Source organism: Vespa velutina, chromosome 24, assembly GCF_912470025.1.
Source record: "Vespa velutina chromosome 24, iVesVel2.1, whole genome shotgun sequence".
Classification (NCBI taxonomy): domain Eukaryota; kingdom Metazoa; phylum Arthropoda; class Insecta; order Hymenoptera; family Vespidae; genus Vespa; species Vespa velutina.
In genome coordinates this window covers 1,604,602-1,630,485 of record NC_062211.1, presented here as the reverse complement: position 1 = coordinate 1,630,485, position 25,884 = coordinate 1,604,602, and the positions used below count along the sequence as shown (strand labels likewise).

Here is a 25,884-nt window from a genome sequence, read left to right as displayed (position 1 = left end):
GTGGCAGTATCTGCGTCTACCATGAGTACTATTAGTGTTTAAGTAGATAATGTACTTATTATTATGAATCTTAATTATATAAAACGTGCGTATGCGTAAATGATTGTCCGTGTTCTTCTTTTCACCATTATCCATTTATTCCTCCATTTTTTTTTTTTTATGTTTACGGACGGTTTGTTTTTTTTTTTTTTTTTTAAGGGCGAATATTCGAAAAATAAAAAATTCATTATACTTGAAATAATCGTGTTATAATACTTTAGATTCGGAATAAAATAATAGTATATATATATATATATTATTTTTTTTTATTAATAATAGTATTACTATTATAGTAATACTATTTATTAGTATATTATTAGTACCATATTATTAGTATATTATATTATATTATATTATATTATTAGTATACATATATATATATATATATTAATATATTATATATATATATAATTTAAAAATTTTGTTTTTCATAAGTTAAAATTTGGATTACATATATACATGTATATTATTTAAGAAGAAACATATTTAATTAGATAGTAAGATTTCATGAGCAGTCATTGACCTGAAATAAATATCTGTTATTACTCATTTTGATTCTTTATTATATAAACAATAAATATATAAATAAATAAATTAAAAGAAGTATATATATATATATTCTATATATATATATATATATTGAAGAAAAAGAATTATATAATAATAATTTCAAAATTTTGCATTAATAAAGATTCGTTTGTTTCGTTTTTATTGTATTTCTTATACAGAGCTTGGGTATATTTCATGTATATTTATATATATATGCATAAAGAGATATACATATATACGTGTACACACATGTATATATATATATATGTATATATGTATATAAGGACAAGCGGGGCTTATGTATATATATATATATACACATACATACATACATAAAGATGTACGTATATTTTATTATATTTAAATAATAATAATAATAATAATAATAATAATAATAATACGTAATAAGTAATCAGTGTATATTTATGTGTCGGGGATTTTTTTTCATTTTTTTTCTCTTTTTTTTTTTTTTTTTTTTTCTTAATACTTCGTTTCTTGTTTTTTTTGTACGTGTTTTTAATATGCGAGTCGATCGTTCTTAATTAAAAGAGTTTATCATTCATTTCTTTCTTTTCTTTTTCTTTTTTCTTTTTTTTTTTCTTTTTAAACTCCTTGATTATGTATGCGTTTATAGATTTGTATTCTTATGTGCGATGTGAACGCGCGCGCTCGTGTTTGTGTTGTGTGCGTATGTGCGTGTGTGTGTATATTTGGGTGCGTGCATGTTTTTTCGTGTCGTATGTCTATCTATAATATATATATATATATATATATATATATATATATGTATATTTATATAATTATATACAGAGTGATTTTAATTCTTATATATATATATATATATATATATATATATATATATATATATATATATATATATATATATATCAAATAACATCGTCAAACAATAATTTATTATTTCGCTTAAGCTACACATGTATAACATGCACTTTACGTGCCATCTATCTTTCTCTCTATCTCTCTCTCTCTCATACACATTCTCTTCCGGCTTATTAGTTCTATGAATGAATTAATCAATTAATCGATCTTATCGATTAATTTATTAATTTATATATTTTATTTTTCAAGCATAGCCCACATATGCGCACGCGTTACTCCAAGCATTCGATTTTATCATCCTACATATAATTCCCCTCGCTTCCCCTTCCCTTCCACCCCGGCCTCCTCCTCCTCCTCCTCCTCCTCCTCCTCCTCCTCATAAAATGCCGCCATCGTCTTTTATATTATAATTTTCTTTTTTTTTTCCGACTTCGCTCCTCCTATTTTTCTCTTCCTTCTCTCTTTCTCTCTCTCTCTCTTTATCTCCACGTTCTTTCATTTATTTATTTATTTATTTAATTATTTATTTATTTATTTATTTATTTATTTATCGATTAATTAATTTTATTTTAAATAAAATGAAGCATGTATTCTCACTCTCTCGCAATTATTATGGCTCCTCGAAGATTAAGAACACCAAAAGCTGATCACAGTCTGTGTCTTGTTACGCATTTCATGTTCATCGATATATTATATATATTTTTTTTTTCTTCTTCTTCTTCTTCTTTTTTTCCCCTTTTCTTTTTCTCTTTAGTCAAATTCCGTACATGAAAAATTATAACTAATCAGGGACGATAATATAATATATTTATATTTCTCTGTCCGTATGTGTGTATGTGTTTGTGTGTATATATATATATATATATATATATATATATAATATATGTGTTTCTGTGTTTATATTTTTTATATAATAGCATTCACAAAATTTTCGCCTACCATTTGCGACGAACGAACAATTAACTCTTTTTATTTTCTCTCTCTCTCTCTTTCTCTCTTTCGATTTTTTACTATCTCCTTTCGTCTCCTTCTATCTTCCTTTCTTTCCTTTTTTTTATCTCTTTCTTCTTTCTCGTTAATTGTTTATTTATCAACGTAAAATTGGCGAGGCGATACTTTGGTCCGAAGGAACTTAAAAACAATTCTATACCTGAACAATTTTTTATTTTGATAATATATCCGAGCCGGTTTCTTTTTTTCTTTTTCTCTTATCCCTTCTTTTTTCTTTTTTTCTTTTTTTTGTTTTTCTTTTTTTTACGAAAGTTATTCGTCAATAATTAAAGAGAAAGAAAAACAAAACAAAAGAAAAAAGGAATAAGAAGTGTGAAAAAGAAAATCGAAAAATTATGCCGTAACTCGTAATAGATTATGTTATATAATTGGATTATGGCCGTACGAGTAATGTAAATAATGAACAAATATTTTGACCATTTTTTTTTTTTCTTTAAATTATTTACAATTAAGATCTCTTTCTCTCTCTCTCTCTCTCTCTCTCTCTCTCTCTCTCTTTCTCTTTCTCTTTCTCATAATAATATTATTGGCTCATTTCTTCATTCTTTTCTATTTTTTCTTTCCTTTCCTTTTCTCTCTTTTTTTTACTTTCTTTCCTTCATTCTATAATTATTAATCAAATCCCATTAGGTATATAAATTATTTTGTCGTATAATCGTTATGAAAAAAATTATCATCCGAGATTATTAATTAATTATTACGATCGACGAAATGTTTATGGCGAAACAAAGAGAAAATGAGAAAGAAAGAAGAAAGAAGAAGGGAAAGGAAAGAGAGAAAAAAAAAAAAAGAAAAAAAAAACATGCCGGAAAGAAAAAACGAAAGAAATTTGGACCGTGTCTTTCATTAAGTTTTACGGATCTTTTCTCTTTTTCTTTTTCCGCCGTTTCATTTCCTTTTTTCTTTTTTTTTTTTTTTTCTTTTTCTTTTTCTTCTCTTTTTTTTCTTTCCCACCTTTTTTCACTCGTCTCAATCAAGAGGGGGGAAAAAAAAAGATTATCAATCAATCGAACTCGCGTTAAAAGCGGCCGCGCAAGGCATCGAAATATTTATTTCAATTATTATTAATAATAATAATAATAATAATAATAATAATAATAATAATAATAATAATAATAATAATAATAATAGTAATAATAGTAATAATAATAATATTTAACTATTAAACGTTACGCTTTTATTTACATGCGATATATATATATATATATATATTATGTAATCATATATTTATTTGTATATATATATATATATATATATATATATATATATATCGATCGGTTCGAGAAATGTGAAATTGATTATTTTCTTTTGGACGCAATTTTTTTTCTTTCTTTCTTTTTCTTTTTTCTTTCTTTCTTTCTTTCTTTTGTCTGACATTATTCGATCGATAAGATCGCGTCGAAATTTCGATGAACAGTTCAATCTCGTCCGTCTTACTTAAAATTTCATTTTTTTTTCTCTTTTTTCTTCTTTTTTTTTTTTTTTTTTTTTTTTCTTTCTCTCTCCTCTTTTACGTTTCTCTCTCTCTCTCTCTCTCTCTCTCTCTCTCTCTCTCTTTATTACTTATTAATTTTATTTGAATAGTAGAATGCGAATAATGCGTATATCTGACGAAGAAAGCGTTAACAACAGCTTGTTGATGTAAAATATTGTCCGTAAAAAATGGGGAAATATTTATCTATAAATCATCGGAGATAGGATATGGATATAGTAATAAAAGTTTACGTGTGTTTGCGTATGTGTATGTGTATATATGTATGTGTATGTGTATATATATATATATATATATATATATATATCTATGTATGTATACGTTTGCTTTTTGATATTGTCAAAACCGACACGATTATCCGAAAGTGTTTAAAAGACGAATTAAAAAAAAAAAGAAAAAAAAAAAAAAAAAAAAAGTAAATACAAATGCCATGCGATATCGATGATCTATATGGCTATCCATCGATAAATCCTTATCGGTATAACTTTTTACTATCTTTTTATTTTTATTATTATTATTATTATTATTATTATTATTATTATTATTATTATTATTAATATATAAAAATTCTTCCTGTGTGATTGGTCTTCGCGATGATGATTAAAAAAATAAAAAAAATAAAAAAAATAAATAAATAAATAAATAAAAAAAAAAAAAAGAACGATACAACGATCGACTTTACTTCTTCTTATTCTTTTTTATTTTTTTTTTTGTTCTTTCTTTTAAATGTTCATTACTCTTACATTTTTATCTTTCGTTTTTTTTTTTTTTTTTTTTTTTTTTTTTTTTTATTTTTGAACTATTACGATAAACAGATCGATCGTGACCGGTGTGATAAAAAAATGTTTGTGCGTGTGTTAGTGTGTGTCTGTGTGTGTTCCCCTCCTTTCTCGTTTAAATAGATACGATACACGGATTAGCAAAAATCTTTATCAAAAACTTTTGAAAAGGATGTATGTATGTGTTATATACTTGTAAAGAAGGCAAGTGTGTGTTCTCTCTGACGCGTATGATTAAATTTCAGTGTAATATTTATATATTGTAAACATTTTAAAGTCTTTGATATAGACCTCCCTTTTTTCCATTTTTTCTATCCATCTCTCTCTCTCTCTCTCTCTCTCTCTCTCTCTCTCTCTCTCTCTCTCTCTTTCTCTTTCTCTTATACATGAGCCATGATAATTAAAAAAGTGTGATCTAAGTCGATTTTAGATATATCTTAAAATTAAAATATTTAATTTTAAATAATTTATAATTTTTTAAATAATTCTTTAAATATTTAATTTTAAAGAATTTTTTCATTTCAAAATATAATTAATTATTTTAAAGGACATTTTATTAATTTCAAAGAATTTTCATTTCAAATAGGTATAAACAATTATTTCAAAGGACATTTATTAAATTATTATCTTGAAAATTTTACATATTACATGGGACTTTTTTTCTTTTTTTTTTTTTTGCAAAAATAAATATATTTATTAATGATAATCACTTTTCTATTTGTCCTATAATGATTATAGGAAAGTACATATAATTTTTGAATGAGTCAAGTGAAAAATATTGAAAAATACATATACGTATAGATCTCAACAAAAAGAAAAAAAAAAGAAAAAAAAAAATATACATATATATATATATATATATGACTTGATCACACTTTATTATCACTTGATTATCATTTTATTAAATCATCGAGTCAATTTCATTTATACGTGATAAATATTTCCTTGGTTCCTTTTCTATCTTTCTGGTTTCTTTTTTTTTCTGTTTTATTATTTCTTTTTTTTTTTCTTTTCCTTTTATTTTATTTATTTTTTTTTCTTTTTTTAATTTTCTCTCTCTTTTCTCATCGTCAACATGGCAGTTAAGTTAATTTTTTATTCGTATAATAGTTGTCACGCTATATATTCCTATATTCCGCCGGCGGTAATGCTAATAAATATCCTGATGATGATGTCTCCGTTCTTCCCTCACAGGATTAAGATGATTATTAAATCTAAATTGAATAAATATCGGAAGAAAGTATTCATTTTCATTTTGCTCTCTCTCTCTCTCTCTCTCTCTCTCTCTCTCTCTCTCTCTCTCTCTTTTTATATATATCGCGTTTCCTATAATAATACGTAGGCCTCGACAAAAAAAAAGAAAAAGAAAAAGAAAAAGAAAAAAAAAAAGAGAGAAAAAAAAAGAAGTTCGCAGACTAATCACGCTTTTAAAACTAATAATCGTCGTTAAGAGGACACATTATTATAATAAATTACATGGAATCCCTGATTAATGCGTTCGGGATAATACATTTTTTTTTTTCTCTATCGTCGAATATGCACCGAAAGAATAACAGAGGACAATATTCGATCGACGCGATCGAAGTAGAAGTAATCGCATCGACATTTTTTTTTTCTTTTTTTTTTTTTATAAAAGCTGGAGAGAATCGAAATGGGGGATAGATTGGACTCGACAAAAATCCTTGGATGATTATACAAATTTTTCGATTAATTTTCCTTCTTTTCTTTCCGTTTTTTTTTTCCTACTCGTTTCTTTTACTTTCGTTTAGATCGTAAAACTTTTTATAGCAGTTAATCTTAATTAAGTTAGAAGCTTAACGAATAGTCCCGTATAACGTTATAATCGATATTTTTTTTTTTTTTTAAATCATCTAGGGACTTTTGAGTCCCCCTCCTTTTATCCTTGTATACATGTGTATGTGTCTGTCTATGTGTTTGTGTGTGTGTGTGTGTGTGTGTGTGTGTGTATAAAAAAAGGAAAATACGTATTTGGTCCGGGCACATTATGGGCGGTGCACTACCAACGCGTAACGTAACAATGATTATTGTTAATAACGTTACCAAACTTATGGCACTTTGACAACGAAAGTTCATAGTAATATTTCTATCTTTCGTTAAATAAAAAGACAACATATATATATATATATATATATATATATATATATATATATATATATATATATATATATATATCATTTTCGATTTTCCAGTCCCCTTAGATAAAATAAATTGATTGAAAGTTGCTTCCTCGAAAAATTGTCCATCCATAATGAATTGTCATAAAATGAATAATAACATTCTAGCTAGCTTGAGATTGTATCACCGGTGCACCTCTGTGTAACATCGAAGCTGGCCGTGACTTTCGACCTGTAGTAGTAGTGGCATTATTGCCCGGAAGATTCACAGTATTTTGTTGATATTGTTGCTGAGCAATTGTTTGGGCTATCGCTGATTCTCTCTTTGGTATTTCCGGAGGTGATTGCAACACCTCTATGTATTCCCGTATTAAATTAGCTATTTGGTGTGCCTAAAATAAAAGAAAACGAAATAAAATAAAATAAAATAAAATAAAACAAAACAAGACAAAACAAAAATAAGACAAAACAAAACAAAAATAAAGTCAAATTTAATTAGGATATATTCTCCTGTTTTTTTTTTTTTTTTTTTTTTTTTTTTTTTTTTTTTAATCTTATAATCGAGATGAATCATCTCCTTGATAATTACCTGCGAAGTTGTCAATATAACCTTGCTCTGTTTTTTATCGGTACAGGTGATAATCATGAAGCTACTGACTGCCGGATTGTAACTGAGAATACTACTGTATTCGTAAGTACAAAGTGTATTCCTCGAACGATGTTCAAGCAAATGAAGTCCTAATTGATCGACTGCAAGCCAAAGTACTCGTGGCCAATTCGATGTGAACGATTGCATCACGTCGAAGATCGTCGCCCTGTGTAACGGCCACGATTGTATTAAATTTAAAAAGGCTTTTTTGGCTTCTGGCGGTGTCATTCCGCGTAATGATTGATGATGCTGAAGTACTCCTTCTATGCAAACAGTAGGTACTAATCTTGATGGTAGGCAGTGACTCGATATTGTTCTATATTCTTGTTCGGCAAGTCCATCGTGACAATCACCTAATTCCAATTGTGCTTGCAAAGCTGTTAGCATTATCTGCAAAGAAGAAATTCTTTATTAGGATGGATAACGTTTGAATAATACAATTTTCTTCTTTTTCTTTCTTTTTTTTTTTTCTTTCTAGAAAAAATGCACGAGGAAAATAAGAATATTTATAAGAAAATATCAATACGCGATAAAAGTCTGCAGTATAAATAAATAATTAAGCATCGTGAAATTGAGATATGAATATATAGTATCGCAAATACTGATCGTTTATTTATATAAAATACTCGATTTTTGGATTATATCAAAGGACAAAAAAAAAAAAAAAAAAAAAGAAAAGAAAAAAAAAGGATTATTATTTTTAAGAAGGGGGGAAAAAAAAAGAAACTGTAATATATTTACGGCTTCCTTCTCGGTAATTGGAAAGCGATCAGCGCGAAGATCGTGAAGCACTTGATGATAAAGTAATTCCTTTTCCACGGGATCATTGAGATTCATATATTGATCGAGGAACAAATGTTTTTTGAATAAGAAAAAGTGATGTGCGTGTTTCCTCTGAGGCTGTTGACCTTGCTGAGATGCACTGGCCGTTCTATATCGTTCCCATTTAGACATTACGTCTGCTATTTTTTCTTCGGGAATAAGGGCACGTTCGGTCGGTCCTAATACCTCATAAATGGCATAACCTAAGTATAATAATAATGATAATAATAATAATAATAATAATAATTAATATTATTTCTTATAAAATAATAACATTTAAATATTGATCTATTGTCTTGTAAATTATATACCCATGGCTGTCTCCTCGAGGCCAATTTTAGCCTTAATTATTTCCATTACGTCTCTGGCAGTAGCGGACGGATGAAATTCAACGGCATGATATTGTCCATCCATGAAATGGAATCTAGCATATATTGGTCTACGATTGATCGTACACATGATCTCCTCTCTGCTAGGTGGCCATTGTCTTCTTCTAGTACCTTGAGTTTTGTAAAGACATTTCTCGGCAAATCTGGCATATTTACCTTCCTCCGTGACGTAATCGCTTGAGCACCGTTTCAAATGAGCAATAAGATATTTTCTAATATTCTTTTGGGGTGGTAGAATAACCGAACAAGCCAATGAGAGTAACGCCCAATGCCTGAGATTAACACGACTATTTGGATCGGGATGATCGGTCGTTTGTTTGATCAATTGCAAATACAATTCTCCTAAAAGATTTTCCTTTCTAATACACCTTTCCATAACGGTCTGTATTAGATTGACGTGTTCGTCTTCGACTCTACGAACGGTATCACCATTTTGTCCTAAACCGGCATAAGTTAAGATCAATTGGAAGACGCTAAGGGCCATTTGTTCGTCCGGATCGGGCAATTTCGAAAGGCTCTGTGGTATAGGCTGTCTACTAAAGGCCCAATAAGCATAAGGAAAACCTTTGTAGGTTTCACCATGATCCGTAGCACTACCGTGTTCTTGTCGTAACTTTTCGATTCTATGCTTCGATAATCTTCTCAATGTATTCCTTAAAAAACCACCACCGGAATCCTGTGGTTTTCTCAATATTTCACCATCAACCAATGTTCGTCGGCAATTGACCAAATTATGATAAAGCCTAATACGATCCTCATTTGTTATACCCTTGAATTTTTTCGTAGGAACTTCATTCTCCGTAATCCATCCTGCTAAAGCGGGACAATAACTTACGATCAAACTTCCTATTTCATTTTTTTGCGCTGTCTCAAATACAAAACACTTGTGCGAACTATCAGGATTGTGTCGTAACAAGGAGATCGTTATAAAGGAATCACTTGGATCCAACATTATACTTTCAACATCCTGATAACGATATTCCGACAATACAAATTTATCGTCTGGCTTGATCAACATTAAACCGTCGCAATTAATACCAAGTATCAATTGATTTCCATAGGACCAATATCCTCGATACGTAACATTGAACATCGTCGTACCATATAACGGATATTGCATTACACAAGATAGATATAATACTTTAGCTGCTAATTCCTTTCGACCAGCTCCGTATTGTCTATGAGCTTGTGCTATTATCGGTACCCAAACGTCATCACCACGAGCCCGACTTATTCTATATGGCAAAAAGCTGTCGACCTCGCTATAATAATCTAATCTGTCGTTATCCTTTGGATCGCCCAATGCTACCTGAGCTTGCAATCCTGCCAATTGTAAAGCTACTTTCTCTGATACTGGAAAATCGTCGCACTAAAAAAAAAAAAAGAAAGAAAGAAAGAAAGAAAGAAAGAAAGAAAGAAGGAAAGAAAAGAAAAGAAAAAATACAAATACAATTTATGAGGATACATTAAAATTCAACGTTTATAAAGATTCGTTTTACGTTTGGCAAAAAAAAAAAAAAAAAAAAAAAAAAAAAAAAAAAAAAAAGAAAAAAAAAACTGGGGATCGTCATACCTTAACAACATTATATACAGCTTGAGCATAAAGCATATTCACTTCTACAGGATCTTGCGAGATCTCTCGCGTGTTACGGAAGAGTCGACGTTTAAATACGAAACGATTGTCACCGCTTCCCAGAGTTGCATTATTTCCGCGTCGTAACGTCGAAAACGTTGATTGAGATGTATTCAATTTACATTGCTTCCTATGAAAGATGTCGAATTATGATCACGATTAGCCAAAAATGGGGAGGGAGATGAAGAACAAAAAAAGAAAAATAATATAAGTACAAACAGGTTGCAATGAATTAATTCGTTACAATTATCTTATTTGAACAATTGAAAATACTTACATTTCCCACGCGGCTATCACATCGTATAAATAATCATGCGCTCTGACATGTTCCTCACCGTCCGGCCTGCTTTGATAAATGGCCCAACCTTCTAACGATCTAAGGCCCAATTTATCGGCTAATTTGGCTACGGCATCGGCTGCGGTATCGGTTGGATGTACGTCTATAGCTTTTGTTCTACCATCGAGAAAAAAGAATCGGCATACGATCGTACCCAATCGCCTCATCGCAGCAATCTCTACGGTCGAGGGTGGATATTGTCTGCAAGATACCTTTGTATTCTTGCAATTGTCGATGCACCATTGCACGTATTGTCTAAGTTTACCCTCCAATACTAAATTCTTTCGAAGAAATGAAACGAAATATTTATAAAGCAATTTGCTAGGTTGAAATGCTACGATTGCCAAACAGAGTAACAACCATACGCGTTCGGCCCATTCGGGATTAGGATTATTAGTTGCTTGTCGCATACACTGTACAAATATCTCATCCCTTAATTCTTCCCTTTCTATACCATATCCGATGATACTTTGTATAGTTGCTATTTCTAAATCAAGTTTCATCTCCCCACGAATATATTTACATAAATCCCTGAATACTGAACAGGCAACGTTAACGTTATCTGGATCATACATATGAATATGAGAATTTGGTATACTAGATCCTTTGTAATAGGTAACCATTTCGTATTTTGGTATATATTCGACACTTTTCCCACGCGATTTTCTCGTTAGCGTAGCCATTATAGTTCCTTCCGGTGATCTCTCATGGCTATTGAAATAATTTTGAGCAAACTCAACGATATCGTGATACGTAGTTTCGATATCTTGCTCCCTTTTATCCTCAAGCTCTTGCAATTTACGTTCCACCCTACATTTCCTTCTCTGTTCCCTTTCGATAGGCGGCTGAGGTACTTGCGATTGTTGCTGTTGTTGTTGTTGTTGTTGTTGCTGCTGGTGTTGTTGTTGTTGTTGCTGCTGTTGCTGCTGCTGTTGTTGTTGTTGTTGCTGTTGCTGTTGCTGTCCCTGCAACGGCTGATGTTGTTGCTGATCGTGACCATTTTGTTGGGTTTGAGGTACTTGCGTTTGATGATGATGATGATGATGATGATGATTGTGATGTAAATGATGACCATTGGAATTTAGCGATTCTGTTAACGACGGGGGACTACCAGCTAGTTGTTCCTTCACTTTATTAATCGGCACTGGTGGTGGAGACCCACAAGAGTCACCGTTCATTTGTCCCGAGCTACCATTGATCATAATGGGACTACTAGGCCCATTCTCTTCTCGCGGTAAAACAGATTCATATATGGGTTCTCCATTATCACCCGAGGAATCACCATTCAATGCCAACGGAGGAATAGGTGGTGGTGGTGGTGGCGGTGGCTCGGTTGGTTCTGGTAAACTCGGTTGACCCAATTTTCCCGTACTTCCACCTATTCGTTGTGCCTGTTGTACTGGTGTAATGTCTTGGCCATTAGGCGTATTCATTTTCGATTCGACTTTCGAATTCATTTCCATCTCCTGCTGTATCACCGTTTCCAATTCAACGTCCAAATCTTCTACGAGGTTATCCATCTGTTCGCCGATTTCCTCAATTATCTGATTGCTTTTTGTCGATTGAACATCCGATAAAAAGGAAAATAAATTGTCCAAATCGACCGACTGCAAATCAGACGCCGCTATCTTTGAATTCATTTGTTCTGCCATTTGGGTCAATGTAGCTATCTCCTCTTGTGCTTTTCTGAAAATGTAATAATGTCAATTAATAGAAATATCTTCGGAGATTCTTTTTTTTGTTTTTGTCTTTTTTTTTTTTTTTTAATTTCAAACGCTTCGTTAAAAAGAAAAATAAATAAATAAACGAGAAAAAAGCAAAAGCTAATTTGATTTGCCAATTGATATTGCCACATCACATTATTGATCAGAAACAAATATCTGATAATAGGTGATGCATATACATATATATATATATATATATATATATATATGTATATGATACATTCATACACTGACATGCTCACTTTCGCATTATTATAATATGCATGCATCAAAGGGTCGTTTATTCGTCAGCAATATTTTTTTGACGAACTTACCCTGGTTCCATTCCAACAATACCATTGTACTGCGCGCTATAAGAGACACAAACGAAATACTATTAACGTATCGTCGACTGCTCTATTTATCAATTATTCCCAGACGAATGTAAGGCTACCGTTAGTACAGGGTGCTCTTACTACTTGTCAATTATGTTCGAAACAATTTGTGATAGTTTAATATTCCATAGAAAAGTATTTATAATCTTAGAAATCATTTCTTTTTCTTTTTTTTCTTTCTTTTTTTTTTTTGAGAGAGAATACAGAATGGATGAAAATTTATCTAATTTAAAAAATTTTTAAATAATCAATTAGCTCTTCATTCGAGACTTGTTAGGCTAATAACTTTTTTTATTTTCTTTCTTTTTGTTTTTTTTTTTTTTTTTTTTTTTCCCAAATCGTCAAACTACAAGTCTAACTACTAAGCCTGCGAAAAATTTCGAAAGAAAGGGGATAATTATGAATTTTTAAATTTCAATTAATTACTTTTCAATCCATTTGAAGATTTTTAATATAATCTATAACGTCATCACATTTAATCCACATGATACGCATTTTCATTTTAATGGATCACCCTGTACACCAAACTATATCATGCATATAGACGAACAAATTTCATATCGTTCACCGTCCGTACATTTTTCATATAGACAATAATGTTTATAAAATACCTTTGACTTTCCTCCAATGCTTTCTTGTCCTCCATTAATCTTCTTTCTTCCTCCAATCTCTCTCTCTTTCTCATTTCTTCATCCACGCGTCTCATTTCGCGCAATGCCGCAGCTACTTCCCTGGCGAAAACACCTCGCAAATGGCTCTGTATAATAATGGCGGCTCTACGTTTACGAATAAATATTATACGCAATTTCCAGCCTCTGTAAGCGTGTTGGACCTTCAACGCTGCCTCACGAATCTTTTTGTATTCTAGAAAAAAAAAAAAAAAAAAAAAAAAAAAAAAAAATTCGAAAAGAAATAAACCATTATTACCGATAGCAAAATTAAATAACAAATAGTACTTATCGAAGAAATTTTTAAATTAGAAAAATAAACAACAACAACAAAATATATATATATATACATAAAGAGAGAGAGAGAGAGAGAGATATATATATACCCTTTCGTACTATGTAGCCTCTCCAAATTTTTTGTATCATCAGGGCATTACTACTGACCATCTGATTCCTCGAATCTTCCAATGGTTCGTGTACATAACTCCTAAGGAATACTTTGGTTCTACCAATTTGCCATTCAGTTTCCGGTATACCTTGGCTACTTATCAATGATCTAACAGCTTCCCTATCGTCACGGGACAATAAATTCCTTCCTTTATCAAGACATCGATATCTAGCTACGAAATCGTGAAATCCCATATGTATAGGGAAACCTTCTTTTCTTATACGAATAATATCCAACATTCCTAGATATTTGAGTTGATCGAGTACAAGTTTTTCGTCATAATGATTCGATACTTTTTCCATATTGGGTTTGATGCAACGCGCGTACCAAGGTGTAGTTGCTTGTAATACGTCCACTAATGCCTGTAATTGATGTCGAAAGGAATCGCATAACGTAGGTTTGCCCTTTGATGTACCGCGAGACATGGTCGCGGCTGCATTGCCAGTTGCACGGGCCACTGTACATCCTAAGAGATCCTGATAAACGGTTATCTCTTGGACAAATTCATTAGTACTCCTTGACATAAAATCAAAAAATACATCCTGCTGTACGTCCCTGTTCTTTTCGACGAAACCTTCAACGGTATATGTAACGCAACCGGCATAATGCCTTACACCAAATTCTTTTTCCCATCTCCGACGATCGTCACCCTTAACGTAACACGAATGATTCTCAAATTCCGCGTGTAAATTAGTTAAATACGCGAGATCTGAACCCTTTGGCATATGGCATTGTTCGGTCAATAATTTTAAAACGCATCTAGGTGGTTTCTCGATCAATTCCAAACACATGGTATTGTCGGTGAATGTTATATGAGAATATTGTATCTCCTCTTGACGATATAATTCTTGTTCCAATGCAAAAACATAATGATTGAAAAACTTATGTAACTTCTCGTTGGTATAATTAATACATAATTGTTCGAAACTATTTACAGAGAAATTTTCAAACCCAAATATATCTAATACACCGAGAAATCTTGAACTGTCCTGTCCTGGATTCGTACAATTATTTATATGATTTATAAGCCAGGCAAATGTTCGTGAATATAAAGCCTTTGCCATAGCGTGTCGATTTTCTTTGGCTTCTTGCACCTTAAGTGGTATCTCGGTTATGTTACCACGTACGTTGATCTGACGTATCAATACAACCTTTCTTAGATCCTCAATTTGAAGACCTAACAATGGCGCTACCGTTTCAATTATGTCGTCATCCTCTTCCCTCAATTCACATTTTTCGCCATCTACATCTTCGAAATTCAAATTACCCAACCATAAGATCGCCGATAATACACGGAATATTCCTTCGCACATTTCTGGTGCAACCTGTTAAAAATTGATTTACATTTCATTAAAACTATATATATATATGTATGTATGTATCACAATCATATTAAATTACAAATCTCTCTTATAATCTAAAAAATAAATGATAATAATCTCACCTGTAAAACATTAAAAGCCAACCTTAATGCATCGAGTTTCTTCGAGTCCGATATACCACCAATTTTAACGCAACCAGACTGATTAAGATATTTATAATGGATAGCCGGCATAAGCTTGTACTGTTCGGCAAATTCCTTATCCCTTGTGCCAGCTTCGACCAATTGATAAAGTACATGATAATTACGTTCTCCGGGACTTTGAAATGTAATACGACTTTGTTCTAATAAATAATCCTGTATAATGCAACCCTTTATCATCCATTTACTATCGAAACAAACTTGCATGAATTTTCCGAATCTCGAACTGTTGTCGTTACGTACGGTCTTTGCATTACCTGTTAACACGCGATATCAATAATGCATTATTCAATAATAATAATAAAATATAAAAATTGTCTTAAAGCGGGACAATTAAGTTTTAGAAAAAAAGAAAATCAGATTATTTCGAGGATCGTATTAACATTCGTAAATTTTTCAATTAATTTTTTCATTTCTTTTTTTTTTTTTTTTTGGTTTTTGTTGTGCTTTTGCGACTTTTCTTCAGACTACTATAAAACTACAAGGCCCACCTTGCAGGTTGGGACTCAGATCGGCTTTTCTGAGCCCAGCTGGGCTTTTCCCCGGTATTTTATTATTGTAATATTAATGTAATAGGGACGGAGGGAAAGGGGGCGGGGTGGGCCATCGTGGATACAAAAGAAGAAGAAGAAAGAAAAAAAAAAAAGAAAAAGAAAAAGAAATCATCTTAAATATTCAAGGCATCGTTCGATATATCGCAATGTCGAAGAGTACATTACGATTCTTATTAATCCTCCCCTTTTTTCCCCCATGACCCAGATTCTACCCCTCGCTACTGCATTTTACACCTGAATTACCACGTTCGTCCTTGACTCCGACCACTGTGAATCCTGCCTTTTCATTTGAAATGTGACATTGCCAAGGATACCATTGCACAGTCAATGAGAATGAAATGCGACGACGATGGACGGGAGGGGGGAGGCAGGAGAGGGGAACGGATGGCGAAATCATCCGCGGTTCCTTTCATTCATTTCAAATGACTTTCGTGCGTAATATTTATAATAGAATATATTGACAAAAATTTTATATCCCATGAAAAATGAGAAAAATTTAAACGAAAAATTGCAATGTTAAATAAGAAATATTATTGTTGGTTTTTTTTCTTCTTTTTTTTTTTTTTTTTTTTTTTTTTTGTAGAGAGATTTTGTTATCGTCAATAAGAAAATGCACTTGAAAAATCCGATCGTTCCCATTTTTCAAGATATCCCCCTCTCTCAGGGTTATCTCAAAAGTTTCAAATTTGTAAACTGTTCTTTCGGGTTATTATGATTTAGAAAAAGACATGGTGCGATTAACTTTGTATTTATTTTTTTTTTTTTTTTTTTAAATCACCATAGAAACACCTTTAATTCGATTGATCGATGTGAAAAACGAGACAAGCGAAAAAAAGAAAAGAAAAGAGAAGAAAAAAAAAAAAAAAAAAAAAAAAAAAAAAAAAAAAAATTCGTATCAATCAATATAACAATAATTACCGAAAGCTTCGAGAATCGTATTGGCTTCCAATATCTGTTGTTCCACCCACGTGTCGACGTTGCTAGTAACCGAACATAAATACTGCAAGATGAATTTCGTTGTTTCGGTTTTTCCGGCGCCGCTCTCGCCAGATATAACGCAGGATTGATTGCTTTTCGTATCTTGAAGGGATCTGTATGCTGCCTCGGCCAATGCGAAAACATGCGGCTCGAGTGCACCCATTTTCTGTCCATGATAACGGCTCACGTATTCCTATAAAATTGTTCAACAAATCAAATATACAAAGTCCGTTTGTTTGTTTATATACCAATGAGAGAGAGAGAGAGAGAGAGAGAGAAAGAGAGAAATTATTATTCATTTTTATTCATCTTTATTCATTTTTATTCTCAATAAAAATTCATTCTTTTTTCTACTTTTTTTTTCATTCCATAAATCGTCGTCTGACGATTTCTTTTTCTTTTTTTTTTTTTCCCTCTTATATCTAATGAAAAAAAGAAAGAAAGAAAGAAAAAAAAATCCAATCGATTTATTTATTTCGACGATCTATGGAATCAATTTGTGAATGATCGATGATCAATTTTTATCTTTTTCATTTCGGCTTAATTTTTTATTCATATTTTTAACGTAGGTGTGTGTCTGTAATCGACGTATAAACGTATCCGTGATGATTCCTCGATAACAAACGGATTCGTAAAAGAGGGTAAACGACACAACTACGATGAGTATAACTACGATTACAACTACACGACTACGTTGAGAGGGTTTTACATACATGCTACTCTCTTGTTAAGCCGATTAATTGCAACGCGATCCGATGACGTATGTAGAAGCTACGATATTTACGAGCAAGTTTCACTGATCCCCTTTTAGTTTGTAGGCTAACTCCCACGGGAACGGTACTCTCCATACATACATATGTATGTATGTATGTATGTATATATATATATATGTACATTTGTATGTATGCGCGCGTATGCAAATATCTGTATATACGAGTTGATTTGTAGGTTTTATGTATATTTCTTGTTAACGAGAAGCTATGTATTATACTTGGAAATAAAATCAAAAGATTGTTTCAAACTCATTTTCATGTATGAATCATCACAACTATATAAATTATTATTATTATTATTATTATTATTATTATTATGATATATAAAATAAAGAGTTAATATATATATATTTTTTTTTATTAACAAGAAGCTACGTATGTAATTGGAAATTAAATCAGAAGATTAATTAAGGGGTAAGAAATTTGTAAGATAAAAAAATAAAAAAGAGAGAGAGAGATAGAGAGAAATAAAAAGAGACAAAAAAAAGAAAAGAAAAGAAAAGAAAAGAAAAGAAAAGAAAAGAAACAAGATACGAATTAGAAGCAAAATTTATATAACCTACGGATATTCGATTGGATTGCGGTTTTTTTTTAACCGTATCCACCCTCCAGCCCCCTATTTTTCTTTTCTTCTTCCCCCTCTTCGTTCTTTTCTCCAAACGCCGATAAAAATTAGCGATACTAAATTGTTAGAACCTAACTTTCCGAACTCTTAATACCATTAGATTTACTAAAATGTTACGAGCTTGCATTTAGCTTCGATTTACACCGGATACATTGATACATACATACATACATACATACATACATACATACATACATACGTTATCTATGTAAGCAAACCGTCCCACAGAAAATGCGGTCTCTCAGAACACTCCCCCTACGCCATTTCCTCTCTTCCTATTAGGTGTGGAGAGGAGAGTTTAGCTTGCTTGCTTGCTTGCTTGCTTGCTTGCTTGCTTGCTTGCTTGCTTGCTCGCTTCGAAGTAGAGCAACCCAGTTTTGTGTCAGACGCGAACAACTCTCTCTCTCTCTCTCTCTCTCTCTCCCTCTCATTCTCCCATTCTCTCTCCCTCTCTCTCTCTCTCTCTCTCTATTTGTTAATCGTGACGTACGTTAAATCATAAAAGGAACTTTTTCGATAGGTAACTAGATCGATTAAAAACTAATACTCAATATCTGATCGATACTTATCGATCCGATTTTCCGATCGATCATCGAAAATTGATTTATATATATATATATAGGAACGGGGGATAGACGGGGCAAAAGTTTCAAAAGCTGATTTTAAACATCAATTATACGTGATCGAGACAACTTCTCTACGAAGTTATTATTACATTCTTGTAATTTACTTATTTCGAATAAGCATTAACGAATTTTCTTATGAAAATTGTTATATAAATCTTTGACCTATATTCATCGTTGTAAACATCTTGTTTGTTTTTGTGTGTGTGTGTGTTTTTTTTTCCCCCCTTTTTTTTCTAATATTACTATAATGTCTTACATATACAAAATTGTTTGTCTTACATATACAAATTCTATGTCTAATGTCAAAAATAATAATATGTATATATACATACACACACACACACACACATATATATATATATATATATGTTTAACTTTCGCTTATGTATTTTTGTGATCGGATAAAATAAGAAATTAGTTTAAAATTGTTTCAATTGAAAATCAATGATACTATCAATTGTTTATGTACGTATATATATATATATATATACGGGGGGAAAAAAAACAATCGAAAAAATTAAAACGCATTAAAGTATAGATATTATTAGAAAATAATTGATCAAATATATTATCGACATTATTTCAATTAATCGATAACGCAATGAAAGAAGAGATCGATGACTCCTTAATTCCCCTTCCTTCTCCCATCCCACCCCCCCATCCAACCCTAATATATTTAAATTTACGATTAGACGTTGTATATTTTTAAAACACCAAAGGGGGATCTCCTTTACTACCTTTGTTTTTCTTCCTCTTTTTGTTCTGTTTTGCTTTGTTTCTTTGTTCTTTTCTTTTTTTTTCTTTTTTTTTTTTTTTGTTCCTTTCTTTTTTTTTCATTTCTCTTTTTTTTTTTTTTTTTTAATCAAACATCACTCTTTCATCTCGTGTGTCTATTTTTGAAAGGAAATTATCTTGAGGGTATATTTTTATCGTGACCCTTATGGATAAGCTCTTTCAAAGAAGAAGAGAAAGAGAGAAAGAGAGAGAGAGAGAGAGAGAGAGAGAGAGAGAGAGAGAGAGAGAGAGAGAGAGAGAGAGAGAGAGAGAGAGAGAGAGAGAGAGAGAGAGAGCTACTGGCCGTAGATATCATCCGAAGGAAAATAAACGAGAGTTTAAAAATAACATGCGTGCATACAATATGTAGTATATGTATATATACATACATACATATATATATATATATATATATTCCTTTAATGCGTCCAGGTGGTGAGTCTGTTGATGCTCTGAAAGCACATCGATAACACTATCCTCCTCGTTTTTTCATGGAAAAAATCGAGAGATGCATCCACGTTAACATTATTATCCAACGTTCTATTAAATAAACTCATTAAAATTTATAAAAATTACAAAAAAAAAAAAAAAGAAAAAAAAAAAAAAAAAAAAAGAAAGTAAATGATCCATCTGAATTCGATCTTATATTATAAGATCGAATTCAATATTGATGATTAATTTCTTTTTTTCCTTCGTACTTTCTTTCTTTTTTTTCTTTTTTTTTTTTTTTTTTTTTTTTTTTTTTACTTCAATACTTCACCGATCATCTGTTCATTTCTGTGATTTGAAAAAAAAAAAAAAAAAGAAAGAAAATAGAAAACAAGAAAGAAAAAAAAAAGGAAAGAAAAAGAAAAAAAACGATTTGATTCATCGTTCTATTTCAAGATAAAAATGTATTCTCACTTGTTAATCATGAATTAGGTATGCTGATCGATCAGTCTCTTTGAGCTTAGAGGTTGAGGCTCGTAGCTTGGCAAACAGTGGATCGTCCCGAAGTATGAGCTTTTTCTCTCTCTTTTTCTCTCTCTGTCTCTCTCTCTCTCTCTCTCTCTCTCTCTCTTTTCTTTTTCTCTTTCTCTCTGTCTCTTTGCTGCTGTAGCTCGTTCTTCTCGTCGAGTATGACACGTCGAGATACGCGGAAATTACACGAAGGAAATGGGGTTGCGAGGCTTACACATCGAACGTGAGAGAGTGAGAGAGAGAGAGTGTGTGAGAGAGAAAGAGAGAGAGAGAGAGAATGAGAGAGTTCACCACTTCTCGGTTCATTTCTTTATCGGGTCAAATCGTGTTCATTACCATATCGGTTGAGAGATTTAGAAGTGATCGCGATGATCCAGTTTAACATTTTTAAAGAAGAAAGAAAGAAAGAAAGAAAAAAGAGAGCGAGAGATAGAAAGAAAAGGAAAAAAGAAAAAAGAAAAAAAAAAACCAAGTGAACATCTCCTTTCAATCTTTCAGATAATTATTAAATTTATAGAAAATTACGAAAACTTGAATATTATTTTTCTTTCAACATATTATATTATTTTTTCTTCTAATACCATTCAAAATATCCTTTTTAAATCTTTTACATCTAAGAAGATTATTAGAACCAAGATTGATAGTAATTTTTTCTTTTTTCTATTTTTTGCGTTTGCAGATACGACACTCTCGAAGAACTTAAAATTTTATTTAAAAATCATTCTTTTTGTTTTTTATTTCTTTTTGCATCTATTTTGTTGTTACTGTTATTGTTGTTGTTGTCGTTATTGAAAAAGATGATCAATGGATCTTTAAAAAAAAAAAAGGATGAATGATTAATTGAAATTTGTCGCTTTAATAATAAACATTTAATAATAAACGTTTTGATCGATTGCGAAACGAAAAGTTCAATTAATTCAATGGCGTTAAACGTTTGCGGAATCGAAATGAAAAGATTTCCTCTATTATCGGTGATATCCTAGAACTAATAATCAAAATCACGAGTTATTCGCGCGACGCGGTCAACACCCCTATTCCTACCCCTACCTCTAACCTTTGCTACCCCTCTCACTCTCTCTTTCCACCATCCATCGGATAACGGGAAATTGCATTTTGCTTTTCTTCGTATCGATCAATCATTTGCTCTTTTTAAACGAATTAATCAATTCTAAATACGAGACATCATGTCTGATTATATTTATTAAACTTCCTTATCGAAGGAGTATCTATAATAAAAATCATAATATTTGACGTAAACGAAAAATCTTGATATAAATCTAAAAAATACGAGGTACGATAGTAATCGCCATAGGATTATAGAATTATTATAGATTCGTGATAAAAAGAAGAAAAAAAAAAAAAGAAAAAAAAAAAAAGAAAAAAAAAAAAAACGTCGAATAAAATCGAAAGGATTAATGTTACCAAACGTTTAATCAACTACCTCTCGTAGTTAAATAAATCCAAGTAATTAAGGTCAAACCTAAATGTTCCTTTCATTAGACGTTTATTATTCTTCTAGAGTGGTGAAGAGGGCCGTCGGTGATAGTTTTTCCTACACGATGGACTCTATGACGAACATTAGCGAGGCAAAACAGAACAGAAAAAAAAAAGAAAAGAAAAGAAAAGAAAAAAAAAAAAAAAAAAAAAAAGAGGAAGATTGAGTATTACTCCGTACGATAAAAGAGGAGTTAGTTAAGTGGTACACGCGTGTTGTCTGTGAACGAGCGCAACTGACAATGAGAGATAGAAAGAAAGAAGTAGAGATAGAAATGATGAGGTGGGAGGACGAGAGGGAGAGGGAGGGATAAAGAGAAAAGGACGACTATGAAAGAAAGTATCTGAAGGCTTTATATCAGTGAACCCGCAGCTACCACCATCGACCACTACCATCACCACCATTGACACCAGTCATCACAACCACCATCACCACCGCCACCATCATTATCATCATCATCATCATCACCATCGCCGTCGACGTTGCAGACGAGGATGACGAGGACGAGGATGAGGACTAGGACGACGAGGACGAGGACGAGGAAGAACACTCCGAATCCAATGTGAACGAGCTACAGTCCGATCAATAACGCGGGGCGTGCACACCACCTCCATCACCCTCCCCCCCTTCTTTACCGCCCTTTTCTCCTTTTCGTCTCTCTCGTCTCTCTCTTTCTTTCTCTCTTTAAAACAAGAACGAATTCTTTTCTATCTTTGTCTCTGTCTCTGTCTCTCTCTCTCTCCCTCTCTCTCTCTCTCTCTCTCTCTCTCTCTCTCTCTCTCTCTTTGAAACGTATTCATTCATTCTCCCTTGGTCCGTTCTGCGTTATGCTGACCTTCAGAAAGGGACTTGGGTTTAAACGGGAATCATTCCAATTTCCCCACCATCCATTTACTATCACCAACAACCACAACACCACCTCCATCCCTTTTACACGCTCTGTCTCCCCCAATTCCCTCAACTTCCTAAAAGCTTATCTCCAGTTTGATATTTTTTTTATTTTTGTTTGTTTGTTCGTTTCTTTTCTCTTTTTTCTTCTTTTTCTTCTTCTTCTCGTCTTCTTTTTCCCCCTCCCCGCATCCCCATCCTCCTCCCCCTCCAATATCCTATCGCGTTATCTCACGAAAGAATTTACGAGAAGAACGAATTCTCTTGCTTGAATATTTTCCATGTCACGTGAAAGACGTCACGTTGCCATTTCATTTTCAATGGCCTTCTTGGAAACATTTTCACGTCGGTCGATTTATCTTTGAAGATAAAAAAAAGAAAAAAGAAAAAAGAAAAAAAAAAAAGTAAAAAAGAAAAGGATCTACGAATTTCTTCATAGACACTTTTTTTCTCTTCTCTTTTCGTTGCCTTTTCTCTTCTTTTTTTTTTTTTTTTTTATTTTGGCTTTTTTTCCTCACAGTAATACATCATACAAAACTTTAATAAGATCAAGATCCTTTGAAATTTATAGAATTCATAAATGAAATAGTAAAGTATAGAATGAATAAGCTTCCATGAGTTCTGTCTGATGCAGGAAGATCGATTCTATCGTTTAAGAGAAAGGGAGAGAGAGAACGCTCTTCTCTCTCTCTCTCTCTCTCTCTCTCTCTCTCTCTCTCTCCTTCTCTTAAGGAGAGCATGCGTTTTATGTGCAACGAGATTGTCAACGAACCGTATTTAGGTACAAAGTGGCTGCCACTCGATCCCGAAGTAAATTCTTCTTTCAACCCTAAGCTGTACGAACGTGCTTGTGGTATACTACCCTAACGCGACACAGAAGCATGGGTACTCTCAAGTAGTTGATGCCACTTTAAGTACATACATACATATATATATGCATGCATACGTGCAAGCATCCATGCATGCATGCATGAATACATACGTAAATACGTATGTACATCGTATCCACGTTAATGCTGCAAACTTATCGTTGGTGTGTTCGAGGCACCACGTGTGGCCAGAAATAGAGATTAAACGAGTCTTTAAAAAAGAGAGAGAGAGAGAGAGAGAAAGAGGAAGAGGAGAGACCCAAATAGACCAATGACGACGTCCTTTTTGGTCTTCGTCATCGTCATCTTCGGTTCTTTTCGATTTTTCTTGGTTATCGTCAGGATATCGTTCTGGGATATCGTCATAGTCGTCATAGTCGTCGTCATAGTAGGTACTTTCCGGTCGTCGTCATAGTCGTAGTCGTTGGTCCTTTTCAGTTGTCGTCGTCATAGTCGGTACTTTTCGGTCGTCGTCATAGTCGATACTTCTCGGTCGTCGTCATAGTCGTTATCGTCAGTCCTTTTCGGTTGTCGTTATCGTCGTCATAGTCGATCCTTTTCGGTTATCATCATCGTAATCGTCGTCTTCGGGCACAGTCGGTCGACACGCAAACATCACTTTAAAATGCATCCTTTTTTTCTCTTATCTTTTTCCTTTTTATTTTTTGTTTTTTGCCCTTACCGGATGGCGATAACTGGATGACGTGATAGATCATACTCGTAATTTGATTAATAATGTACATACAGATGTCCGTTCTTAATATATATATATATATATATATGTACATATATATGTATATTGTATATTCGTAAAGAATTGTCTACATTGATTGAAATTCAAAAGAGAAGATTACTAATGAAATGCATCTCTTTTTTTTTCTTTTCTTTTCCCATAGTAAAAATTCACTGCTCAAGGTTCCGTCCTATCGCGACATAGAGACATTAATCGCATAATCAACATACGCGGTATCGTCATATCGTCACAAGAACGCACTTACCACGGCTTCCGTTTCCTGTTTTCAGTCAACGTTTTATTCCGATAATATCGTATTGATAATGGCCGTCCTTATTTATATCACTAACGACATACTTGAATTCTTTTCTAACTTTATTGATCTTCCTTTTTTTTTTTTCTTTTTTCTTTTCTTCAATCTAACAGTTATTTTCATCGGTCATTACTTTTTTTTTTATCGAACGTGATCTAAAATCTTTTTTACTTATAAAAAAAAAAAAAAAAAAAAAAAAAAAAAAAAAAAAAAAACCAGAATATTTTTATAGTAATTTGAAAATTTTTTTCATATATACATATACATTTTTCTTTCTTCGGAGGGAATTTTACTGTTGAAAATTTATCTCTAACAATTAATATTATAACGATCGTAAGCAAATGCTATAATTATAATTTTTTTGTACGATATAACAAAAGAATCTATAGCGGCTTATCGATCGACGATCGATAACCTTGATAAGTACTTACTATGGAACAATTTTCTTTACTTCTATCCGGGCATTGTATTTACTATTCTTTGACGACACTTCCGGTTAATAGTAGTCTGTTAAAACCGGAAATGCACAAATAATTTCGCATTGACGTATACATGTACATATATATATATATATATATACGCGAGACATTTTTTTTTATATCAATCCTGCCTAAAATTAAATTTCCTGTTTCTTTTATCTTTTTCTTTTTATTTTGTTTCTCTCCACTTTAATCATCCCGTCAACGATTTTATAATAACTTATCATTAATAACAGCGACTGAGATTTACGTGATCTTTTACATTCGGCATTCTTTACCCCGTCTCCCTCCTCTCTTCACACGACGATATAAATTTATATCGCATAAAATAAATTTAATTCGATATCTTCGATAACGATTATACATAATTATTTAATTCTATATTTATTATCATAATCGTATTTAA

The 25,884-nt window shown here is 32.0% G+C and overlaps 1 protein-coding gene across 5 annotated transcripts in view; it reads right to left on the bottom strand.

Annotated features, from left to right (window-relative positions):
- Positions 1-5,551: 5,551 nt before the first annotated feature.
- LOC124957102 (myosin-VIIa) overlaps positions 5,552-25,884 on the bottom strand; it is a 44,526-nt gene continuing 24,193 nt past the window's right edge. For 4 of the 5 annotated variants that reach the window (XM_047513795.1, XM_047513793.1, XM_047513796.1 and 1 more), the window contains 12 exons: positions 16,884-17,136; positions 15,334-15,668; positions 13,828-15,214; positions 13,385-13,637; positions 12,714-12,749; positions 10,616-12,361; positions 10,279-10,468; positions 8,628-10,074; positions 8,236-8,519; positions 7,435-7,884; positions 6,904-7,237; positions 5,552-6,859 (listed from right to left, as the gene is read on the bottom strand). In XM_047513795.1, the coding sequence (XP_047369751.1) occupies positions 7,010-7,237; positions 7,435-7,884; positions 8,236-8,519; positions 8,628-10,074; positions 10,279-10,468; positions 10,616-12,361; positions 12,714-12,749; positions 13,385-13,637; positions 13,828-15,214; positions 15,334-15,668; positions 16,884-17,136 (6,609 nt within the window). In that variant the 3' untranslated portion in view covers positions 5,552-6,859; positions 6,904-7,009. The remainder of the gene's footprint in view (positions 6,860-6,903; positions 7,238-7,434; positions 7,885-8,235; positions 8,520-8,627; positions 10,075-10,278; positions 10,469-10,615; positions 12,362-12,713; positions 12,750-13,384; positions 13,638-13,827; positions 15,215-15,333; positions 15,669-16,883; positions 17,137-25,884) is intronic. The other variant, XM_047513794.1, reaches the window with a different exon arrangement.